At 46.0% G+C, this 24,700-nt stretch overlaps 1 protein-coding gene across 1 annotated transcript in view; it reads left to right on the forward strand.

Annotated features, from left to right (window-relative positions):
- Bcas1 (breast carcinoma amplified sequence 1) overlaps positions 1-24,192 on the forward strand; it is a 46,485-nt gene extending 22,293 nt beyond the window's left edge. The window contains exons 5-11 of the mRNA XM_013024297.1: positions 842-886; positions 7,170-7,382; positions 9,643-9,684; positions 15,864-16,034; positions 21,397-21,462; positions 22,335-22,598; positions 24,118-24,192. Coding sequence (XP_012879751.1) covers positions 842-886; positions 7,170-7,382; positions 9,643-9,684; positions 15,864-16,034; positions 21,397-21,462; positions 22,335-22,598; positions 24,118-24,192 — 876 coding nt within the window. The remainder of the gene's footprint in view (positions 1-841; positions 887-7,169; positions 7,383-9,642; positions 9,685-15,863; positions 16,035-21,396; positions 21,463-22,334; positions 22,599-24,117) is intronic.
- Positions 24,193-24,700: the final 508 nt, after the last annotated feature.

Below are 24,700 nucleotides of genomic sequence, written 5' to 3' on the forward strand. Positions count from 1 at the left end.
GAGATCAGGGCTGGAGCCAGGACAGGAACTGTAGATGCCCAAACTGTGACCCGTGAGCTGCATCCTATGAAATGCTATTGCTCATTGATCTCTTCTGGTCACTGGTGATTAAAGTTATTGGGAAATACCATCCTGAGGTGCTCACCTATCAAAGCAACTTTGCCACTCACAAAGCTAAGCAAACATTGTAGAAATCACTTTCTATCTTGTACACCTACGTGCTTTATTTGGCTGGAGGCCCAACTTGTCCTGACATTGCTCACTTAGCTCTGGCCTCTGCACTGCCCTCACCCCCACCCCCAGAGCAAAGCCCAGGGCCTGGCATGGCCCAGACACTACCTGTCCTGGTGGATGCCAGGTACTCAAAGGAGAACAGAGTAGATGAAGGTAACATCAGCCAGCCCCAGATGGTCTGGACTCTAAGCAAACATCAAGACTAACCTCAAAAGATATAATGACAACAAGCCCACAAAACATGTCTGGGATCACGGTAACAGATCATGTCTGGTATCATGGCAGTAGAACTAATAGCAAGTCCGTGGCCTTTCAGAACATACGTTTGAAGGTAGTCCAACTCTTGATGACTGTATAAGCTAAGATGTACTACAAATATTATAAATACATAAATATGATAATGATAGGTACAAATATCATTACAAAATATTCATCTTGTTAATTTTTTATTACTCAGAGGTCACTGGGGTTTGTACTGATCTAAAAATGCTATTTCCTTCTTTGCTAGTGTTCATTATACCAACCTAAAGAATTATGCATCTATGAAATAAAATTCAACCCAAAGACCTGTGGTTTTTAACATTCGATTTTTTTTCAAACTTTTAAGGTTTCACCTAACAAAGCTGAAACAAAAAAAGACCCGGAAGATAAGGTAGGGAGCCTAAAGTCCTTCTGTGTTTGGCTTTGTGCATGGAATTGGGTTTAGCTCTCTGGCAGTTTGACTCTTTGTTTTTTTAGTGTACTGTTTATTTGGATGTTTTAAATCATGTAGACAGAGCTCAGATGTCCTGCTATTGTCTTTAGAAAAACAGACAGGAGATAACTGGTTTTGGTTTGAATTGCGGGTTTTCTGGGGGAGGGATTGAGATGTAGTAATCTGGGTCATTTAGCTAAGTCACTGTGTACCTGAGCTTGACCATGAAGTTCAGCAGAACACTTGGGAGTATTTAAAAAAAAATAAAAAAGATAACCATCCGTAGGTTGTCTTGTGGTTGGGGGATGGAGGTAAAACAGCAGCAGTTAATTGTCACCTTGTACTAGTGCCCTTTAAAACAACAGAAAGAAAGCCAATGGACTTATTTAAAAACAAAGTTCTAAGCTGTTAATGCCATTGCCCACAAGGCACCCAAAGCCGAAAGCCTGTGTGATGGACAAGCTGGTCAGATGACATCCGAGAGCCAGGCTAAAGGCAGCAAGAAAAAACACCTGGACAGCCCCAGGCTAGCGCTGCACTTTAGGAAATTCTTTAGGCATAAGGTCTGTATCTTGGTACATCTGGAGGAAGAGGAAGGACTCTGGTCTTCGCTACAGATGCTCAGGCAGTCCAGGCCTTCAGCTCTGCTTGATGAAGCCTGAGCCTGGGGTAGCTGGATCATTAAAATGGGGTGATTTAGGGTCTGGGAAGGTGGCTTAGTGCTAGAGTGCTTACTTTGCATGCATGAGGCCCTGGATTCAATTCCTCAGCACTACATAAGCAGAAAAAAGCTGGAAGTAGTGCTGTGGCTCAAGTGGTAGAGCGCTAGCTTTGAGCTGAAGAGCTGAGGAACAGCGCCCAGGCCCAGAGTTCAGGCCCTATGACCGACCAAAAAAAGGGGAGGGAGGGTTAATGTATTATGAGCCTGAACTCAAATCCCCATTTTATAAGCATCTCTGTGGACCAGGGTTCTGAATTTATTCTCACCTCATGTTACCCAAATATTGCTCTTTTGCATACCTGCTTGGCCACTTTCAGATAAACTATTCTATGTTGAAATTCATCATCTCTTGTCTTAAAAAGAACTGTTATATAGTTCATCATACCTGGAAAGCAAAGCCACTCCGCATACGAGAAAGATAACCATTCTTGTGGTTAATCAGCGGTGACATCCTAACTTTCCCATTTAAGTACAGATCTGGATCCAGTGTGCTTCTGGCTTTCTGAAAAAGCAGCTGGCTAATAAGAAAGAACATTGTAGCCAGCCAGCACCCGAAGGAGACTTTCCAGGGCACATTGCTGGATGGACCATGTGAGAACTGGAAAAGGGAAAGGATTTTCACAATCGAATGTTATTGTGTATTGTACTTCTGTGCAACTTGAAGTTATCTCTGGCCGGGTAGTGGTATGCTGACTGCACTTTGGGAAACACTCTTCTAACACCAAGATAATGGTTCTGTCTGTTTGTATCTAGTTCCTGTGTTTACTAAACTTGTACTGACCCTCAGTAATAGCCAAGACAATTAACATCAACAACAAAAAAAAAAAAAACCCACAATGAATGAAGGCAGAGCCCGTCAGGGCTGCCTGTGGAGGGAACGTGAGGACAACATGAGGTCATTGTTGGAAACACCACTGTCCTGACATACAGAAAGATGCCATTGTGTGCTGGAAGCCATCAACTAAAAAGATTCCCCGAAGAACTGGTGGCTCAGGCCTGTAATCCTAGCTAGTTAGGAGGCTGAGATCTGAGGATCAGCAGTTCAAAGGCAACCCAGGCAGGAAAATCTGTGAGACTCTTATCCCCAAGTAATCACCAAAAATGCTAGGAGTGGAGCTGTGGCTCAAATGAGCTCAAGCCCCAGAACTGGCATTTTAAAAAAATCCTCATACTGGATCTTCATGCTAGGAAATTTTATTAAAATGAAACATTAGCTATTCTCTCTACCAAGTAGACCTTACAGTCCCAGGACTGTAACTATAAGTAGAATCTTGATAGAAAGTTCTTCTGGCTTAATCTATATGTGCATAACCCATGCGATGAAGACACCCTCAATTTCCATATAGACTATTTTGTTCTGTATAGAGAGAAAAAGGGGAGATATTAGCTGTCTATAGCAGTGGTGTTAGAGCCACTGCAGTGTTTGGAAGAGAGCTTACTGACTGCTCATGAAAACCACCCCAGAGCTCATCCAAAGCAATCTTGTTTACCTTCCACTTGAGCCCTTCTAAGTAGGGAGCCTTGCTGGGAAGGTGGCTCAGTGGTAGAGCACTTGCCTTGCATGCTTGAGGCCCTGGGTTCGATTCCTCAGCACCCATAAGCAAAAAGAAAAGCCGGAAGTGGTGCTGTGGCTCAAGTGGTAGAGCGCTAGCCTTGAGCTGAAGAGCTGAGGGGCAGTGCCCAGGCTCAGCGTTCAGGCCCACAACCGGACCCAAAATAAAACAAAACAAATATTCGGGGCAGGGAAGGTAGTTCAGCGATAGAGTGCATGCCTTGCAAGCATGAGGCCCTGGGTTCGATTCCTCAGCACCACATAAACAGAAAAAGCCGGAAGTGGCGCTGTGGCTCCACTGGTAGAGCGCTCGCCTTGAGCTGAAGAGCTGAGGGACAGTGCCCAGGCCCAGAGTTCAGGCCCCTTGACTGGCCAAAAAAAAAAAAAAAACATAGATATTTCTAAGTAGGGAGCCTTGGAAGTTTATGAAGGGTGTGACCACACCCCTCCCCGCTGCATTTCATTTTGTCATTCATTTTTATGCCTGTAGTATATCTTCCTACTCATAAGTAGGCTACCAAGGTTCAATGTATTTCTAGAGCTTTCCATAATCTTTGGCTCACATCCTGTTCCCAAGGTCCATCAGGAAAAGGACTCTGAACCCTGGAAAGAGGTGTTGTTTTCCCTGCAGATACAAATTCAAGTATGATAACAATTCCTATACAAGCTGGATTTTCATTTACGCAACAGTTGGTAGAATTCACTAGCTTCACCTCTGTACCTAGGACAGTTACTTTCATTCTTCAATTACTTTGTTGTTCTCAAAGGGTGGACCATAGGATGACTAAAATGATGAGGCTGAAACCAGGCACCAGTGGCTCACATCTGTAATCCTAGTTACTCAGGAGGCTGAGATCCTCAGAGCACAGTTTGAAGCCAGCCCTGAGACTCTTATCTCCAATTATCCACCAAAAGGCTGGAAGTGAAGCTGTGGCTCAAGTAGTAGAGAACTAGCCTTGTGCACAAAAGCTCAGGGACAGACACACCCTGAGTTCCAAGCCCCACGACAGGCACAAAAAAGGAAAAAAGATGAGGCAAATCCTGTGTGTGATCCTTGGTCATGACTGTGGGAAGGTGACCCTCCCCGGGTTTATCCTGGGGTTCTAACTAGGGCCAAAACGGGGACATTGAGCAAAGTTGGGACTACAACACGACCTTGTAATTCTGTGGTTAAAAACAAACAAACAAAAATACCATAGTTACCAACTGGAGTTGACTTTGGTTGTTTGTTTTCTCCCCATCTAAGTTTTCCTTCATACAAAAAAGAATTTTCTGAGTTTACAAAAAGGGAGGAAGCCTAAAATTAATAAATGCATAAGGGCTATTATAATAAATAATAAGAGTACCAGCCTTCCTGATTGAGTCCAGATCAATCATTGTTTCTTGGCTTAATTGCATGCAATGCCTCAGCATCAAACTTTGCCACATGTCAGCTAATGTTGCGTAACAACAAGCGAGGCCGGGCATTAATTCGAAAGGTGTTTGTCACACCCAGAAATACACCTCTGTCTACTGAGTGCTCCTCGATGCAATAAACCAGCTAAAGCGTGTCTCAGCCCTTATGACTCATAGGCTCTGCCTTGCATTCATTGTTTTTTTTTTTTGGATCTTAATGTAATGTTTACGTATTACTAACACCCTTCTCCCCATGACTGGCAGTCAAAAGCGAGGGGTGGGGGGGAGAAGGGAGACAACTTCTTGAGGAGGTAAGGTGCCTTGACATAAAGTCATCTCCAAACCCAACACGTTAATGCTTAATAGACAACATCTCCAGACAGAACACAGAGTCCCCAGTTACAATCACATTTCAGATAAGCAAGAAATGATTTTACTGTTCCTTCCCGTGTCCCCTATGATACTTAGAATACCTATGCTGGAAAATTATTCTTTGCTGACCAGAAATCCAAATGTAACGGGGGTATTCTGTATTCACATTTGCATATTCTAAAGCCGGTATCCCTTATCGTGAGATTGCTTCTTAATTCTCTACTTGAGAATTTTTAGTGTCCTCTATAATTCTAAGAATCCTAAATTTCCTGATGCAGGCTTAATACTGTTTGCGAGCTTTCCTTGGGAAATTTGAAAAAGAGGGGTGAGCAGGGAACAAATAGACCACTGGCACTCTGATTAGGACTCCAGCCAGGAGGGAGGGAGAGTAGAAACTTGGTGAGACTTAATGTGGCATTCATTCTCTCTCTCAATACATTTTACATGGCAAAATTCATGCAGTACATAGTCAACACCCTTGAGAGGTAATGTGCTGTGTGGGAAGAAGGTAGACAGGGCTGTCACTGCAGATAGAAGAGTCTAGTTTAGTGTTGGGAAGATTAAAGTCTTGGTTTCCTCACCTGAATACTAGCATGGGACCTGATGATCTTTAAGACTCTTTCCAGCACCAGTAATAATATATGAAATTTCCTGAATTTATCTGCACCTTCATTTTCACTGCTAGATGTTTTTCCCCCTTTTAGTCAGAGAATCTAATCAGGAGTTAATGATAGGCTTGGGAAGTTTAAGGGCTGGAGTCACAAGTCCCAGGGGCAAAAGTTCCTAAGATGAAGATGTGGAAGAGAAAGAGATCAGGACAGATGAACCTTGTGTTAAAATTTTAAAGGTCCATCGGGCACCAGTGGTTCACGCCTGTAATCCTAGCTACTCAGGAGGCTGAGATCTGAGGATCATGGTTCAAAGCCTGCCCAGGCAGGAAAGTCCCTGAGACTCTTATCTCCAATGAACCACCAGAAAACCGGAAGTAGTGCTGTGGCTCAAGTGGTAGAGCGCTCACCTTGAGCTGAAGAGCTGAGGGACCACAGTGCATAGGACCAGAGTTCAAGACCCATGACCAATCAAAAAAAAATTTTAAAGGTCCGTATTTGCTTACATCCAGATATGATTCTCAGTGGGGTGGGGCAGAGCACTGGAATTCTCAGCCCTTTACTGAGGACATCAGATGTCTTAGGATGAAACTTCAGCATGGCCACTCTGGGAGAGAGGAAAGAGACCAGGAAGTACATGGAAGATGTTAAGGGGGGAATGAGCAGTTAAGGTAGACACCAGGCAGGAAGGAAGGGAGAGCATATGCATAAAATGAATAGTATTGGAAGGTGCTTTCATTGTGAAGTCTGGTGACTTGGACAAGAAGTGAAGAAGTGGAATTTGTGGGCACGTTTCCAACTGGAAACCCTTCACCAACTTCCAGTTGAGCTACTTTAGACTTTGTAGCTGAGATCAAGGATCTCTTAAGGAAAATACGAGAGAAAATTCTAAAACTTCTATTGCAACCCTCCACTCTTCCTTAATTTCCAGTTTAGCTTAGCAAAACAATGTATATTCACAAAAGATACATACAGGCGTTGGGGTACATTGAATTCAAACATTTTTCAGACAGAAACAGGATCAAAATCATCTGGAGACCAATGGCCCTGGTAAGAATATCACATTATAACAGCAGAATTCTTCTTCATCTTCATCCCTGATAATACTTCTCTATTTTCCCCAGAAGGAAATTATCCTGACCTTCCCCCCAATCTAAGATTTTAGCAAAGTCCATATTCAAGGTAGACATTTAGGGAATGCCAAGAATTAGAGAAAAGAAAACTAACTTAATAATAACAGTCCAGGGCTGGGAATGTGGCTCAGTGGTAGAGTGCTTGCCTTGCATGCACGAAGCCCTGGGTTCGATTCCGTAGTACCTCATACACAGAAAAAACTGGAAGTGGCATGCTGTGGCTTAAGTGGTAGAGCTCTAGCCTTGAGCAAAAGAAGTTCAGGGACAGTGCCCAGGCCCTGAGTTCAAGCCCCAGCACTGGCAATATATATATATATATATATATATATATATATATATATATATATGAGAGAGAGAGAGAGGGCCCTGCCCATACTTATTTTAAAAAATAAAGAATCCTCTCACTTTTAAAATGGTGGAATTATTTTGAATTTTTCAGCTTTTTTTTTTAACTCTATAGGGTTCTGAAATGCCACCCACCCCTACAGCCAACCTGAAATCAGACAAAAGTAACATCACATCGCAGGAGCCCCAAGGGACAGCCAAGAGTCCTAAAGGCTGTAACGCCCCAGGTCACGGGCCATCCGTGACAAGCAGTGACACACCAAAGGAAGGTGGCAAGGAGAAGCCGGGGCCCGGCTCGCTGCCTCTGGGAAAGCTATTTTGGAAAAAGGTTAGTCTGATGTGTGTGTCAAGGTTTGCAAAGTGCCCCGGCGAGAAGGACTTGCGAAATCCGCTCTGATGGCTACACTCAACAATGCCTCCAGGTTTTCCTTCTTCCTCCTTCTTCCTTCTTCTCTGTGACTCAACTTCTCAAGTTTCTGATGTACTGATGGACAAATGCCTATCATATTATACAGACAGGTGTTTCATGGTCCAAAAAGGAAATGGGCAAGTAGGGTTTTCCACTCTGCCTGGTGGGCGAGTGTGACAAGTTCTGGTATCATTGTCCTGAAACCCTTGGTGAGTGTGGGTTCTCTCTAGTTTCCTGTGAGCACCTCACCCTGGCAAGTTGAATCCGGGGAGTTGGGGGGGGGGAGACTCTGTTTTCTCTTCCCAGCCAGCCAGAATCGGTAATGGTTAGCTATACTTTCTCAATCTTCATGTCATCTGCTCTATTGATCTGTGCTGTCCAGGCTGGGAGAGCCGCTAGGCCATTGCCTATACTTCTTCAATGATTAGAATCTGTAAGGTTCAAAGTTTAAGCTGTTCCCAGAAGAAATAATAGCCAGGACCAACATAATTATGGGAATTCGCCTATTCAGACTTGCTGTCTCCTATCTTTTCATTCAACTGTGGCTCCTTAGCCAATTATTTCAAACAATCAGTCAGAGAAACTTAAACCAAATCACCTCTATCTTATATTTCTCTCTTACATCCAACAAGAAAGAAGAGCGCCGTCATTTTCTTGACACACAGGTTTGCATGCCAGGCGGTGTGAAGCACTAGACACTGAAAGCCTAGTAACCAGCTCCTTTGCTTTCCTAGCTTGTGGTGTGGGGTTGGGTTTTTCGTGTGGGTGGTATTGGGATTTGAACTCGGGTTTGAGCTTGCCAAGCTGGGACTCTGTCACTAAAGCCATGACCCTCATCATGGAAGAGTCAGTATTCTACTAGGAAATATAATAGGGATGTTTGTTTTCGGTTCTATTTAAAAAATTGTGGTGATTTTTTTAATCAGCTTTGTAATCAAGGCACTGGTAGCTCATTCTTGTAATCCTCCCTACTCAGGAGGCTGAGATGTGAAGATCATGGTTGAAAGCCAGCCCAGGCAGTAAAGTCCATGAGACTCTTAGCTCCAATTAACCACCAAAAAGCCAGAAGGAGAGCTGTGGCTCAAGTGGTAGAATCTAGCCTTGAATGAAAAAGCTAAGGGACAGCACCTAGGCCTTGAGTTCAAGCCCCAGTACTGCCACCAAAAAAAAAAAAAAGCGCATTTTTTATTGACCAAGAACCTATACTCTTACAGCATGGCACCGATCATAGGACTTGCTATTTGGGGACGCGGATACAAGGGACCAGCTTGAAAGACATCTTTATAAATGTCTTCCGGAATGTTTTATAGGGGGTGGGCGTGCAGATCTCAGTAGTAAGATGGATGCGGGGGAAAGTTTACAACGCGGACTCTAAGGGAAGAGTCGCAGGCGGCCCTGGAGCCCCTGGTATCACTCTTATTGAATGTATTACACGTATTAAATGTCAGCGTGGTCGGTAACTACCAGCACTCGCCCACCAAATAGCTTGGGCCGCCCGGGAGAGAAGGAGGCGTGAGGACGCGAGGGGGCGGGGCTCGGGGCGAGGCGGGGCTCGGGGCGAGGCGGGGCTCGGGATGGGGGCGGGGCGATGGGGGCGGGGCGAGGGGCGGGCGAGGGGCGGGGCCCGGGGCGGAGCTCAGCTCACCGCAGCGCTGGAGTTGTCGGGGGTGCCGGACCCCAGTCCCCGCGGCTCACCACAAGGCCTTCCGGCCGCCCTGACCCCCGGCCTGTGGCACGGTTCTGAGCAGCCTTGACCCTGCACTGCTCCCCAAAGGCCGTGGGAGAATGCCTCTGGATCTGTTACCGAGCCGAGTCCTTGTTTTTGGGCACCGAGCGACGAGCGGGATTTGCCTCTTTCCTTAGCTACCTGGCGTGGAAGGACAGGGGGCGGGGGGCGGGTCCTCCACGGCCGGCCGCCTCCCCGTCTGTGCGCCGCCTCCTTCCTTACGTAACTTACGTACGAACTTCCGTGACTCACGTGGCTCGCGCCTTCGCTGCTGCGCTGCCCGCGTCTGCGTGCGCTTCGCTTCCTTCCCGAACGCCCGCGTGGCCGACTCCACGCGACGACGTGGGAACGAGGTCGGGCGGGAAACCCGGCTCGCCCCCGGCTCTTGTGCAACTGTGTGTGTGTGTGCGCGCGTGCAACGTCTTGACGCTCACGCTTGTCTCTTTCTTTTAGTCGGTTAAGGAGGAATCAGTGTCCACAGGTGCAGAGGAGAACGTAAGTGACGCTCGACCACCACCCCGCGCTCATGGCTGTCGGACCCTGGGCCCGGTCGGCTCGCGGGCTCTGGGTCCTGCCTGTCTCCCGGGTTGTTAATTCACCTGCCGTAGACTCTTTCACCCTTTCCCGTGGTTAGGGACACTGCGGAGAGGGATTTTTTTAACTCCTATTGGATTGATGCAAAATAAATGCAAAAATCAGAGCTTACGCTTCCACCATTTGGAATCATTTAGAGGCTGAAAGAGTCTACTTCACATGGAATGGCTTTGAACACCCTTGAGGGATAATGATGCATCATCTCCCGCTTCGTTCCGCCTTCGATGGGCTTTCATCTTTGTTTCCATGGTGACACACATTCCTCCATACTAACACAGGGCGGTACCCAGGGCAGGTAGTTGCATTAAGAACATCTTGTAGCAATCGAGGCTGGAACTGCTGGTCTCGGCTGGAGAGCTGACTCCATAGAGGGGAACTGCATCTGTCTGGTCTTGATTAAAGGGCCAGATATTACAAACCTTCAGTCTTCTTAAGACATGGCCAATTTTTTTAAATTATACTATATTTATTTCCAAAAAGGCTGGAACTATAGGAGGTACCACATACACACCCACAAAGCATCTTTTTGAAACATCTTCTAGGGAGATCAGTAGATGGCCTTCATAAATTTCAGGCCTAAGACAGCAGCTCTCTGCCCTGAAATAAGCACAGTCTTTGAGAATTTTACAAATGAAGATAAATGAATTCACAGCTTCTTAGGATAGAAACAGAACACGATCGTTTTGCCAAAGCAAAAGATGTTTGGATCTGTCTGGTGTCTCTTGCTTACTTGCCATGGGTGGCAGGTGTGTTTTTGTTTTTATTTAGTTGCTGGAGTCAAACAGATGTTGAAAATCCAAATATGTTTCACAAATGTTACCTATGACAGCAAATCAAAACTGAATGGCTGTAGTGTGATTATGGTTAGGAGAAAAATGTAAGATCTACGTGCTGGTTTTATTGTTTACTGTTCCTTTTCCCTTCCTCCTCCTTCTCTTCTTCTTCTTTCCTCTTCCATTCCTTGTACTAAAGTTAGCAGCTCAGCAAAGTTCAGGCTTCTCATGATTCTAGAACTGATGGATTTTCTGGTTATTTTCTTGAAAGTCCAAGGTTCAGTAGCTACCAACATGTGGTAACACAGCATGTGACACTCACTCTAAATCTCAACTGGACAATCAAATCCCAGTAGATATATTACAAGAATACTTTTTTTTGGGGGGGTCCGGTCGTGGGGCCTGAACTCTGGGCCTGGGAGCTGTCCCTCAGCTCTTCAGCTCAAGGCTAGCGCTCTACCACTTGAGCCACAGCGCCACTTCCGGCTTTTTTTTCTTTTTGCTTACGTGGTGCTGAAGAATCGAACCCAGGGCCTCGAGCATGCAAGGCAAGCGCTCTACCACTGAGCCACCTTCCCAGCCCTACAAGAATACTTTAATGACTGCCTTCTCTGGGGAACATGTGGTTGAGTTTATTTTTAAATCTCTCTTGTCCACAACTTTCATCAGTGCAAAATTCACCTGTATCTTCCAAATCTGGATCAGATGGATTTCAACAAAGTTATCAAAAGAAAATTAAGATTTTCAAAGCCCATAGAAGTTTACAGCTTCTCCTAAACCTGAAATTGTTTTACCCATTGATTAATTGAGTATGTGATCTAAGTAATAATAATTACAATATTTCCTTGCCAATAATGTGTAAGAACCAAGACAATAGATACTTTTGTGGCATCTCTTATGTGAAGGAAAACTCAACCTGGATAGAAAAGAAAACGGAATATATTAGTTCTAATCTCTAGCAGAAGAACCTGTTTCAGATAAAGCTTGCTCAGGAACCTACCCGCCAACACCCCGGCCTCCCCTTCCCAACCAGTATCACATAACCTAGCCCAGAATGACGGGGAGATCTGTCCAGTAGCAACCTGTGTCTATGCCCTGGAATTTGTTCTCCTTCCTTGGCGCAAATGTGTCCCTACACTCCAGTAGTCAGTCTTTGCCGTGTTATGTTACAACAACAAGCAAGCCCCCACTTCTGGTAGCGTGTAACACCCAAGGTTTCTTTTTCTGTCCCACGCATGCCATAGGTCCGGTCTAGGTTGGCTGTGGCTGCTTCCTGTGGCCTCCTTTTGCTGATGCACAGCATGAAGATGTGGTTCTTAGTAGGATGAACACTTCTAGTAGCAGAGCAGATAGCGCCCTGGGTGAGGCCATAGTCATGCAGCTCCTAATGAGTCTGTGTAGCTGTGGTCACAGAGAGTCCTGTTCTGTCATTACAGCAGGTCCCCATACATCTCGAAGGAAGGGAGAGGGAATACATGCAAAAATAATACCTTGTGCCAACTGCTTCCAGCCCTAAGCCATGATACCCAAGGAGCTTGCATGTTTGTTGGCTAAGATTGTCCAGCCAGTGTCATCCAATCGCATAGTGTTAAAGGGAGGGATGGCTTTTACCCCAGAGCAAAATCTGAGAACTAGAAACTAATGAGGGAAATAGGAAGCACGATGTCTCAATCTTTGTAATCTACTAGTGACATTATGAACTGAAACAAAGAGTCTTATAAGATTCTCAAGATGTGGAGAGGTGGCTCAAGTGGTAGAGTGACAACCTAGAATGAAAATCTGAGAAAGAGCATGAGGCCCTGAGTTCAAAACCTGATGCTGGCACAAAATAATAATAGTAGTAGTTATAATAATAGTAATAATAGTTTTAAAACTTTAGATAGGTACTGATGGCTCATGCCTGTAATCCTAGCTACTCAAGAGACTAAGATCTAAGGATCAAAAGTTCAAAGCCAGTCCAGAAAAGTTTTATCTCCAATTAACCAGCAAAAAGCTGGAAATGGAGGTGTATAGCTCAAGTGGTAGTGGTACCAGCCTTGAGCAAAACAACTGAGCAAGAGCTCAAGGCCCTAAGTTCAATAGTTTAATTCCTCATATTCTCACACACACACATACACACACACACACTTCTAAAAAAAGACTTTAAATAACAGTTTTATTATGTTATAGGTGAAGTTTAAATAGAGGAAGTCTTTTGGGCTAGTCATTTCCAAAGTCCCAGTTCTAGTGACAAGTGCATAAATGAAATTTTGAAAGCAAGCAGATTGGGACATGTGAGGCTTTAAGCCAAACCCTGCACCGAGATGTACACTACGTGCATTGAGCACACCTGCCTTGTTTAAGCACAGGGTACCATATCCCATCCTGAAGTTAAACAGGAAGGATTTCATTCTGAACTGTAGTACAAAAAATAAAGGAAATAAAAATAGAGCAAAAAATCTGATTTTCATTATATCCATCAAACCCAAAATTAAAATGTGCAGATGTAGCCACGTACTCTAACTAGGAAAAGACTCTTTCCAAAGCTGTAGCCTGGAAGGAAATCATACAGTGTAGCCAAATAAAAAATTGAATTCTTATGTCTGAATGTGCCAATCAGATTGTCCTGGGGCTCCACGCTGGGTGTTGGGATTTTCCTTGTCTACTGAAAGTCAGCTTCTTGGCCTGTCTTTAAAGGAAATAGAAGTCTCTCCAGACCCCTGTTTTTTGCCTATTGAAATAATTGTGTTTCAGAGAATGAACTCATGTCCTTTTATAAGTTGACATCTCCCCACATTTGGAATGAGGAACCCATGGAATCCTTGTCATTCAAATAAGGATGGTTTACAAAGTTGCAGTGATTTGATCTGATCCTTTATGAGGAGTGGAATTTTTCCTCCAGGTACACAGAAAATTAATTATGATATCCTAACTCCTCAGGAGGCTAAGATCTGAGGATCATAGTTCAAAGACAGACCAGGCAGGAAGGTCTGTGAGACTCTTAACTCCAATTAAGCACCAAAAAGCCAGAAGTGAGGCTGTGGCTCAAGCGATAGAGTGCTAGCCTTGAGCAAAAAACAAAATAAAATAGAAGCTCAGAGACAGCACCCAGGCCCTGAGTTCAAGCCCCTGGTCCAGCACCAAAAAAAGAGAGAATCATAATGTCTAAACACAGAACCATTAAAATCTGGGGTCTATAAATCAAATTCTGTGTATTACTTCCCATCTTTCATCCTTTGACCCTTGATCAGAAGCAAGGTCAGCAACTACCTTCCCCAAAGTATTTGATAGGGATTCATCTAGACCAGTCATCCTAATTTTTTCACCACTAGTTAATCTAGGGGTAAGGATATGGCTTAGTTTCGGCCAATGAAAATTATATATCCTGAAATAAAATATCAGAACTCAGAAGTTCACTTATAGCAAATTCTTTACTGTGACCACCACCCCCCAAAAAAAAACAAAATCCTTCCATCTCAGGACATTGAATTGAGGATGTGATGCCTGGAATTGTAACTGCTGTTTTATGACCAGGAGGTAACAGCAGGGTGAAAATCCAGTATACTAAGCATAGCAAAACCAAAGGACATAAAGCACCAAAGTTCTTAAAGACACTGTAGAACCCATGAAAAAAAAAAACAGAAGACCCTGCTTTCAAACTCTTTGTTCCACATCTTCCTGGCTAGTCTACTATTCAGTTGCCAGCAGAAAAGACCATACTCCTTGAAATGCCTATAATCCCTTGAACATGACTTGGGCCAACTCCTTCAACCATTTACGCTTTTCTTTGTAAAATATAGACTGTTTCTTGAGGTTCTATATAACCAATGCCTACACTGGAAGATATTGTAAGAGGGAGTTATTAGCATAATCATCTCTAAATAATGGATGTATGGATGGGTGACTCTGGATAATTCATGCTTAAGGAGTAAAAAGACCTAACATTAACACAAGTAACAACCACTACCATTAATTGAATGTTTATTATGTGCCTGGGCAGAGACCAAGAGACTCGATGTGTATGGCTGGGTCAGTCCTCAGAACCGTTCTAGGGTATATAGTGTGCCACTGAGCAGGGGGGAGAAGACAGCATGACCTCAGACAAGGCCTGCGAAGGAGAAAGGCAAGGTTTAGGTCCAGGCAGCTTGCTCCAGAGCCTGAGGACCTCAACAGCCAATATCATACAGCCTGCACCCCCTGTTTGTGCCCTGTGGCTTGTGCCCTGGCCCTGTGCCTAAGACTTACTTTCTAGAGTGCATCCGTATCCAGCCACCAGCCCAGCTCGTCCTGGCTTCCTAGAGTCAGGCTGGGGCCCCAGGAGCTAATTCACACGTACATTTGGCCAATCCAGTGGTTTTCTTTCTTTCTTTCTTTTTATTGTCATGGACTACCACGACTTGAGATCCATTCGCAATCATCCTTACTGTCCCTTTTTCTCACCTAGCGGGCCATTGCTTATTAACACACTAGAAGGGAAACAGAAGTCACAACATGTCTTAAGAAGTACTAGAATGTGCTCCTGTGGTTTTATTGCCAAGCTTTGGGGTGTTCTGCATGCTAACCTGGTGTCGGGTACTTCTCCATGTTTGTTGATAATAGGAGATGACAAACACAGGTGCTGGTGGCTCATGCCAGGAGGCTGAGATCTGAGGATCACGGTTCAAAGCCAGCATAGGCAGGAAAGTCCATGAGACTCTTATCTCCACCAGAAAACCGAAAACGGCGCTGTGGTTCATGTGGTAGAGCACGCGCCTTGAGCTGAAGAGCTGAGGGACAGCGCCCAGGCCCAGAGTTCAAGTCAGCCTTCTTCCAGGTTCTCTTGGTAGATCTGAGCTGACAGGGAGTGAGAAGGAGCCACTGACAAGTTGGTAGCTCCTGTTTGTCAGGTTCATTCTGGAAGCCTGCGCCTCAGCCAAGCCCCAGCAGTAAGCGACGGGTGAGAAGGTGCAGGTGTCAAGGCCTTTGCAATGTCCTCCTGCAAAGCCGCAGTCTCAGAAGAGGTGTGAGGGGGCCAGGGGTCGTTGCCTCTATGGTAGCCCCAAGTGCTGGGATTGCTCGAGTGAAGTTCCACACACACACAAAAGGGACCTCCTGGCAATGCCTTGTGCCCCAGGGGGCCTTCTATCTCCAGGGAAGTCCACCCGTCAGTCAGCCAGCTGCTGGCTGTTTGAGACACATCCCGCACTTGAAGAGGGTCACTTCTAGAAGGTCTGACTAGGAAGAACAGCTGCTCCATCATGAGACCCTGTAGAAAACGTGTTGGGGGGAGACACCTGCCCTGGATTGGCTTTCTGTTTCACTTTCTCCTTACCTGGCAAAACAACTCAGGTGGTGTGTGACTCAGCAGTAGAGACTGTAAGGTTTGAGAAAGTAGAGTGCACCTTGCAGACAGTGGACCTCACTGAAGGCGAGGCTGCGCCTGAACCCACACAAGTGAAGCTCCAAGAAGAAGAGAGCCAACCACGGAAGAGCTCCCTGATGGCGTTTCTCAGACAAATGGTAAGTGCCCGCCTGCACGGGATTGAAGGTGACACTTGGGGCACAGAAACAAACATGAATGGTGCAATGCAGCTCCATCCTAGAGGATCGTAGAGGAAGTGTGCTGCTAATACTCTAACCCCTCTGTAACCCCACCCAGTTCCCTTGTTAACTAAGAATGAGGTGGCCAAGGGTCCTAGGCGTCCTAGAACTTAATGGTACTTGCTGCCTTTCATGTTGTGTGTGTTTAAAGTTTCCTTCTGTGGGTGGCAAATGAAACTGCATTTCTCATTAGGGTGATAATATTGAGTTCCCTTTGGTTCAAATATTTTTATTTACCTAAAGAACATAAGGCAGGCCAGGTGCCAGTGGCTCACACCTGTAATCCTAGCACTCAGGAGGCTGAGGTCTGTCTGAGGATAGCCATTGAAAGCCAGCCTGGGCAGGAAAGGCCATGAGACTCTTTTCTCCAGTTAACTACCAGAAAACTGGAAGTTGTGCTGTGACTCAAAGTGGTAGAGTGCCAGCCTTGAGTAAAAGAGCTCAGGGACAGCAACCAAGCCCTGAGTTCAAGTCCTGCAACTGACACACAAAACAAACAAACGGACACATGGTATTTTTAAGGATTGTGTTAAAAGTCCAAATTATGTAGGTATGGTGGTGTACACCTGTAATCTCAGGCTTAGAGATAGGAAAATTGTAAGATTTGAGACCAGTCTAGGAAACATAGTAACACCTTTTCTCAAGGAATGACTGAGCCAGTGGCTCAGGCATGTAATCCTAGCTACTCAGGAGGCTGAGATCTGAAGATGATGGTTCAAAGCCAGTCTAAGCAGGAAAGTCCATGAGACTCCTATCTCTGCTGGGCCCTTGTGTCTCCTGACTGTAATCCCAGCTACTCCGAAAGCTGAGATCTAGGGATCATAGTTCGAAGCCAACCAGAACAGATAAATTCAAGAGACTCTTACCTCTAGTAAACCAGAAAAAAAAAGCTAGAATTGGAGGTGTGGCTCAAGAGATAAAGCACACACCTTGAGTGGAAAAGCCAAGTGAATAAGAATTTAAGACCCTGAGTTCAAACCCCAGTACTGGTATCAAAACAAAAAATAAACAACAACAAAAGTATACACACATTATATGACTTCAACAGCCAGGACCTAAAATCAGCAGGTTAACCAAACCTCAAGTGAAAGGTCATTGATTTAATTCTCTTTTAATGAAAAACACAAACTTAATTATAATGTGTCTTTATTTTCAGTATCTGGGAGTTTAATCCTTAGAGAAAGAAAATTCTCCAGTTTCATAAGATCAGACCCTTAAAGAGTTCTTTCTAGTCCACAAACAAAATGAAACACAGTAAACCCCTTGCCAGCGGGGGCTGAAGTGTATTAGAAATAATTCGGTCAGAGATTGTTGGCAGGGCTCATTTCCTTTTTTGTGTTGGTTTCTCGCAGAGTCAAAGGTATAAAGTAGGTCAGGGGTACTATGTATGGCTGGGCCATCTCTATTGCTGGCCACTAGCTCTACAATTTAGCACCAGGTTCACCATTTGCAGTGTCTAAGCCAATTTTTATGCCAGGCCAAGAACACACATCAACCAGGTTCTGGCAACTCATCTGAATGATAAATGAGATCACCAATATTTCACCAAAATACCATGAGCAATCCATTTTCTGGATGCTGGCTAGTTAAGAAATACAGAAAAAAAATAGAAAATAGAGTAACAGTCCCTTCCAATCAACTTGACTTAAAAGAGAGGAAAACAAAAGAAACTGAATAATGCATGAACTTTCTAACCCGCACCTTGCATCCATCCCCAATAAACTTTCAAGTTTGAATGAGGCTCCACATTACCTCAGTTTACTCCCAGTGGTGTCTATTAGATGCACTTTTCCAGCAGCCAAAGCTAGAAAAGTCTTAATGTTTGGGTGGGGAGAGGATTGGATATGAAAATTCTTTGAGATTGGCTCTCCATAGAATAGGGGCAGAGGGAAGAGAGGACACTGTCTTCCTCAGCAGCCCTCAGTGGAGAAGAATAACAGGTTTGTCATGTTCGCTGCTTGTACTACCTCAGAAGTTGAATATTATTCTTTCCTTTTAACTCTTTTTTTTTTGTGTGTGTGTCATGGGGCCTGAATTCTGGGCCTGGGCGCTGTCCCTCAGCTCTTCAGCTCAAGGCTAGCGCTCTACCACTAAAGCCACAGCACCACTTCTGGCTATTTCTGCTTATGTGGTGCTGAGAAATCAAACCCAGGGCCTCCTGCATTCGAGCGAGGCACTCACTCTACCACTGAGCCACCTTCCCAGCCCCTCCTTTTAACTCTCAAACACTGCTCCAAAGCTTCCATGGCTGCTGGGCTTTTCACTTAGAACTCCAGCCATCCTGATTGTCCTTTTTCTCTTTTGTGATTAAGTTGTGGGGTTTGCAGTCCACAAATATTCCCACTGCTCCCTGCAGTTAGGCCAGGCCAGCTCATTCCTTGGCTGGCTCTGTCCCTGTGGACGTGTGAGTTTGTAACCCCTGATATAAAACCGCTACACTGTTTACAAGTTCTTTGGCTGGTATTGCCCATTCAGAGTAACCTTTATTCCACTGGTGGACATTTAGATTTTTCCAATTCTTCTTTCATTCATTTACTTTGTTCAACAAAGAATTAGCCAGTGCTCACTTACATTCTGGACAGTAGAGGTTCAGCAGTGATCTTGCATCGTGAGGACTCTCCATCCTCATGGAGAATACACGCCATGGCGAGGGGGGAATCCGACTCCATGCCCAGACCCAGTGGGTCCCAGACCTCTCACACATGGCTTCTCCCTCTCTTGAAGGCCTTTAGCCACTCACTTTTAGGCACACGTGTTAAGATACCCTACTCCTGGAAGTCAGCCCCAGGGATTATTTTTCAGGAAGTAGCTTTTGGCTTCCAAATTGATTTAAAGTCTTGGATTTATGCAGCAGGGGGCAGAAAGCCTCCTTGAAGGGCTTGTAAATAGTGATGTGCCTGCCTGCTGTGAAGCACAGCAGAAATTTTGAGGGGCTTCCTTGGAGCCAAATAAGTGAATGTTTCAAATTCATTTTAAATAGTATTGGAAAAATACGATTTAGCTAGGCACAGGTGGCTCACACCTGTAATCCAAGCTACTCAGGAGGCTGAGATCTGAGGATAGAGGTTTGAAGTTAGCCCAGGTAGGAAGGTCTGTGAGACTCTTATCTTCAATAAACTACTCAGAAAAAGCTGGAAGTGGTGCTGTGGCTCGATTAGTAGAGGATTAGCCTTGAGCACAAAGAGGCTCAGGGACAGCACCCAGGCCCAGAGTTCAAGACCTAGGACTGGCAAAAAAGAAAAAAATATATTATTTAAAGCAAATAATTGATTTAACCTAGGCAGGATGACATACTCCCTTAATCGTAGCATTTGGGTTGCTGAGATAGGAGGGTCATGAGTTCTAGGTCAGCCTGGACTATGCAATGAGACCTCTGAGAGAGAGAGGGAGAGGAAGAGAGAGAGACAAAGAGAAAGGGAAGGAGGGAGGGAGCAAAGGAAGGAGGAAAAAATAGAAAGGAAGACAGGAAGGAGGGAGGGAGAAGGAGGGAATGAGTCAGTAGAAAACCGAATTGCAAACACTGCTCTGTATGGTTTCTCCAGTCACCGTATTATTGGTTTTCTACCTTCAACCCTCTTGTCACTCTTGTTTCTTTCACATATTTTAATATTCCATGGCAGAATGACTCTCAGTTGAATAATTTTATTTCAAACCAAATACATTGCCCAAATCCTAAGGAAACAATTTTCTTTCCAGAAATCAACTTCTCATAAAAATAAAAATCTTGTATTTGAGTTAAGAGAAAACAAAATCCTGTAAGACCTAACATCATATAGCTCACATGTAGAAGCACCACTTCACAGAAATCCTACAGACCCCCCTGTGCTTTGGAGTAATTACAAGAAGCATCTAAGATGTCAGCATTTGCTAAATAACAAAGCACCCTTATGCATATTAATTCAGCTGCACACCAGGAAAGTAGATATCTAATGTGCAAGTTTGTCTTTATAAAGTAAATGACCAGGATGCTGAATTCATGCACCCACCAACCAAGTAGGCAGACTCAGAACCAAACTGGTTGAAGGTAGAGCTGTGTAGGTTTGGGAGTTAGCATCTGTACATATAACAACACCTCTCCCCTCTCCGTGGCGTTATTTTTTTTTTAACTCTTCCTGACAGCTCTTTCCATGGACCATTAGTTTTATAGGAAAACCTTGGCTGGAGTAATATCCTCAGGCTTAGAGAGAGACTGTGAACTTTAATATTGGGCCAATTAAAGGCTTAAATCAAGAGATTGCCAAGAAATGAGGTTCTTGCTGATTACACGCAATCTAATAGGTATAATCAAAACTGTTCAGAATTACTATCTGGGGAGAACAGACGCAGGGAGGAGTCTCCCTCATCCCAGTCTTTCCCTGAATATTAATGTACTGGTGATGATCTGCTCTTTAAAGGAAGAGTTTCTGAGGAAGTATTTATCTGGGCAATGTCTGCCTTCCTCCCATGCTTCGGGGCATCGCCATCATGCGATGTCAGTACTAACGATAACAGCAATATCACCGATTGTCGGTGATGTACACTCAGCGGGGCAGGGGCCTGTGCTGAGCAGGCCCCATGTGCCCTGAGTGTGGAACCTTTTGCAGCCAGGACTGGGGGACTCCCATGGTTCTGTGAACGCCTACCTTCCCAGCCCTGAGATAGGAGCAAAAGTTGTTGGTTCTGTTTTGTCAATCTCTCAGGCTCTCCCTTTACCCAGATGGTACGGCACACACACACACACACACACACCCCTCAGCCCCCTGCCACTGACAGGATGTGGAGGTGGAGTGAAGAGAAGGAGGCTCCATATCCAGATCCCTATCTCTCAGGAAGGTTATTCTCTGGTGCTAATGGAGATTAAACTCAGGACCTTGTGCTTAAAAGGCAGGTGCTCTACCACTTGAACCATGCCCCCAGCTTCTCTTTCCCCTGATTATTTTCCAAAAGGCCATCTATCTATTTGCAGTATGGTCTTACTTATGCTCAGGCTGGCTTGGATGTTGCTCTTCCCAGATGTGTGTTTCTCTGTGTCACTGGGGTGGACAGACAGATACAATGCACCCAGCCATTGGTTGAGATGGAGTCTTACCTGGGCTGGCCTCAAATTGTGATCCTCAATCTGTACCTCCCAAACAGGAGGAATACAGATGTGAGCCACTGCACCTACCGTGGTCTTCGAGTTTCCTTGATCCCGAATCTCTAGAACAAATGACTAAGATCGTCCATTTCAGAGTTGCCCAGCACTCCTGGCACTCACCATGCCTGTGATAGCTGAAGGGTCACCGTGTGCTTGTTATTGTAGTCAGTGAGAGGGGACGGAGGGACCACCCGCTCTGGAGAACCAGATGGGAAAGACTCTGGCTACCACGTAAGTGAGCTTGAACTCCATGGTGGTGGGTGTAGCTGCTGTGCCCTCTCTCTCTCTCTCTGCAGCCTCATTTCCCATGTGATTCTGAGCCACAGCCAACTGGTGCCCCAGCCCCAGACTCAGCAGCAGGCGCTGGGTTGGGCTCCGCAGACGCAGCAAGGAGTAGCTGCAGGTCCTCGGTCACTTGGCACCGATCTCCCCTCCCTCCCCTGAGAGCCCTTCCAAACCCACCAGTCATTGTTAGGTCTCCTTCTCCATTCTTCTGGCACTGATCACAGATCATAACCGTTCACCACCTGTGAGCTGCCTGCCTCCTCTGCCCGTTCCCAACCCCATCCAGAACTCAAGCAGCCAGCAGGTTTCCATTCTAGACTGAATCCACAGACAAGGAGACCAGAGAATCATTCATTATTATCTGCAAACATCAGGTTCTAAGCCAGTAAAATGACAAGGCTCCTCTGGGTTACTTTAGCAAAGCTTCTGTCTGGCTTTGACTACCTTGAACCAATCATAGTTAGCCAATGCAGTGCGGTGCTCTGATTGGCCAGGCTAGAGTCACATGGTCTTGTCCAGGGGCAGGATTCATTTCCCTAGACCATGCAGAATAGACAGGGGAGAAGGGTAACTTCTCAGATAAATCCAAAGTCTACCAAAAAAGAGAACGGAATGCTTGCTGGGGATGCACAAAATTAAGTACTGCATCCTCAGAGAAATCAGTGTGCCGCCCGCTGTGTGCGACCTTGCATAGCTTTCTTGTTTTTCATTTCACCTAAAACTCCTGGGAGTGTGAGCATCCCTGTTGTAAGATCCATTCCCCTGTGGAGAACGGGGTCTCAACCACTGAAAATGGGCTGTGTTTGAACTTGCTGCAGACTTCCAACTCCACAGAGAAGGCCACCACGCCCCCCGAGCCGGAGCCCACGGGGGCAGCCCAGCAGGGCAAAGAGGGGTCCTCGAAGGAGAAGAAGCCAGCGCCCGAGGGGAACAAGCCGAAGAGCGGCAAACAGGAGGCCAGAGAGCCTGCCCAGTGTGCCCAGCAGGCCAGGGTGGATTCGAACTCACTGCAGAATGGGGACAAGCCCCAGAAGAGACCCGAGAAGCGGCGGCAGTCCCTTGGAGGCTTCCTCAAGGGCCTGGTAGGTGGATTTCCCCCCCTCCCCGATTTTGGGCAATATTTCCACTTCCAAAATGGAGAGGCATGGGGAGCAGAGCCATGTGCTGCTTTGAATTGGGGGGTCCAGGAGGGTCGGTGGTGCCAGACAGGAGGCCGGGGACGCTTTTGTGGGACCAGTCCGGGGGTGGACTGAGCTGGGTGAGTTTGGTGTGTTTGGAGAAGAGAGAGAAGCTGTGTGTTGTCCTGCAGGGCCGTGGGACAGATGTGAAGGACAGGGTGGCCTGGGAAAGCAGCTCATTTTAAATGTCAGCACTCACTTCCACAGCAGAAGAAGAGCATCACCCTTGACAACTGACGTGCATGGGTGCAGTTAGACAGCATGCTCCAGGATGTAAACGCGACTGTAGCGCTGTCACTGGCAGGCTGGGTCACCTTTCTGAGCCTCAAGTATTTTTCCAAGGAGGGGCTCCTCGGGACCCCCTCACAGGGTCAGCCTGAGAAGAAATGAGGTCCTAAGAATGATGCCCAGCCAGGACATTTTCCTGGGAAGGGTCACTGATGACAGGGCCTAGCCAGCCGCCTCAGAGTGGTGGTGGTGTCCTGAGAGGCTGGTGCTGAGTCAGACAACAAATGCTCACACTTCCTTGCAAATGTGGAGCCAGGAGTGGCCTAGCACTCCACCCCCTGGCTGAAGTTCAGACAGATGAGCAGTGAAGAGGGCCCTGGCTCTCAAGAGCAAACGTGAGCAGAAACAATCTCCCAGGCTGCCCGGGGACCACCACATCCCATCCAAGAGCCACGGCAGCCCCCAAAGCCTGAGCAAGGTTGAGGAGTCCTCAGACACAGCCTCATGGCCTGGCGGAGGCCAGCAGAGGAGGGGGTGGCTCACAGAGTCTCCTCAGGGATGACAGATGTGGGCACGGCTCTGAGCGTTCCTGACCACCCCTGTCACCAAGCAGTCCACTGCCTCAGGTTCTGGTTATCACACCCCACAAGTGTCCTAGACAGGATGAAGGGTCCAACTTGACCACTGGAGATCATTATTATTAATAGTTTTCCAGCAGGTAGCTCACCACAAGTACTGTGTCCACATACAAACTTAGACTCCATGACTTTGTAGTGTCCCTTCGTTCCTGGGGTTAAGGAAGGAGCGAGGGTCTTAAACCCCTTAGACAGTTCTCCCAGGAAGTGACATCAGAAGCCCATTCAGCTGATCCGGTGCATATTATCTACTGTGTGCACCTGTATTACGCTGGGGCCTATACCACACCCTGTACTGCTCTATGCTGTAGGGTGGAGCTTACATTTCTACTTCTTGTGACAGCCAGGAGTAACACACGCTATGTTATTAATACATAAAACATTCTTACTTCCAATTAACTAGCAAAAAAAGAAGCTAAGGGACAGCACCCAGACCCTGAGTTTAAGCCCTCTTGCACACACACACACACACACACACACACATGCACTAATGAACTTATGACTGTTGCTCCTGTTAAGTGCCTTCAGCAGTCTTCTACCTCTGCTTTGTTTTTCTCCAGGGACCAAAGCGGATGTTGGATGCCCAAGTGCAGACGGACCCTGTATCCATCGGACCTGTGGGCAAAGCCAAGTAAACAAACCAGCGCCGCCCCGCCAGGTTCTCCTTCCCCAGGATGCATTCTGTCAACTCCACCCCCTGCCCCTACACACACTGTGGATATATCTCCTCTTCACATAGCCGTCCCGTACCTCCTGCCTGCACACTAAACCTGAGCTTAAGCCCGACTGTACATTGAGGTGTATCATTTACGTCTCAGATCTAGTCTTTCCTAGAAAAATCACCATAAAGGTGGGTTAGCGGGCCAACTAGTTAAAGCAGGAAAGCGGATGGTCGTCCGCCAGGAGGAGAGGGAGGTAGAGGTAGAGGTGTCATGTGCAATAGAGGTAGCAAGTACGTTGCAGAAAAAAAAAAAAAAACAACATGTCTATGAAGTGGGGGAATGGAGCTTTTCAGCAAATGCTCATCCTCTAAGCCTGGAGAGGAGAGAGGAGGATCCACTTGTTTAAGTGAATGCTTCAAAGACGGAGAATTCAGGCGAGCTCCATGTTGGGCTGGTGCCAGTTTCCTAGAATGGAGTGTGT

Source organism: Dipodomys ordii, unplaced genomic scaffold, assembly GCF_000151885.1.
Source record: "Dipodomys ordii isolate 6190 unplaced genomic scaffold, Dord_2.0 Scaffold75, whole genome shotgun sequence".
Classification (NCBI taxonomy): domain Eukaryota; kingdom Metazoa; phylum Chordata; class Mammalia; order Rodentia; family Heteromyidae; genus Dipodomys; species Dipodomys ordii.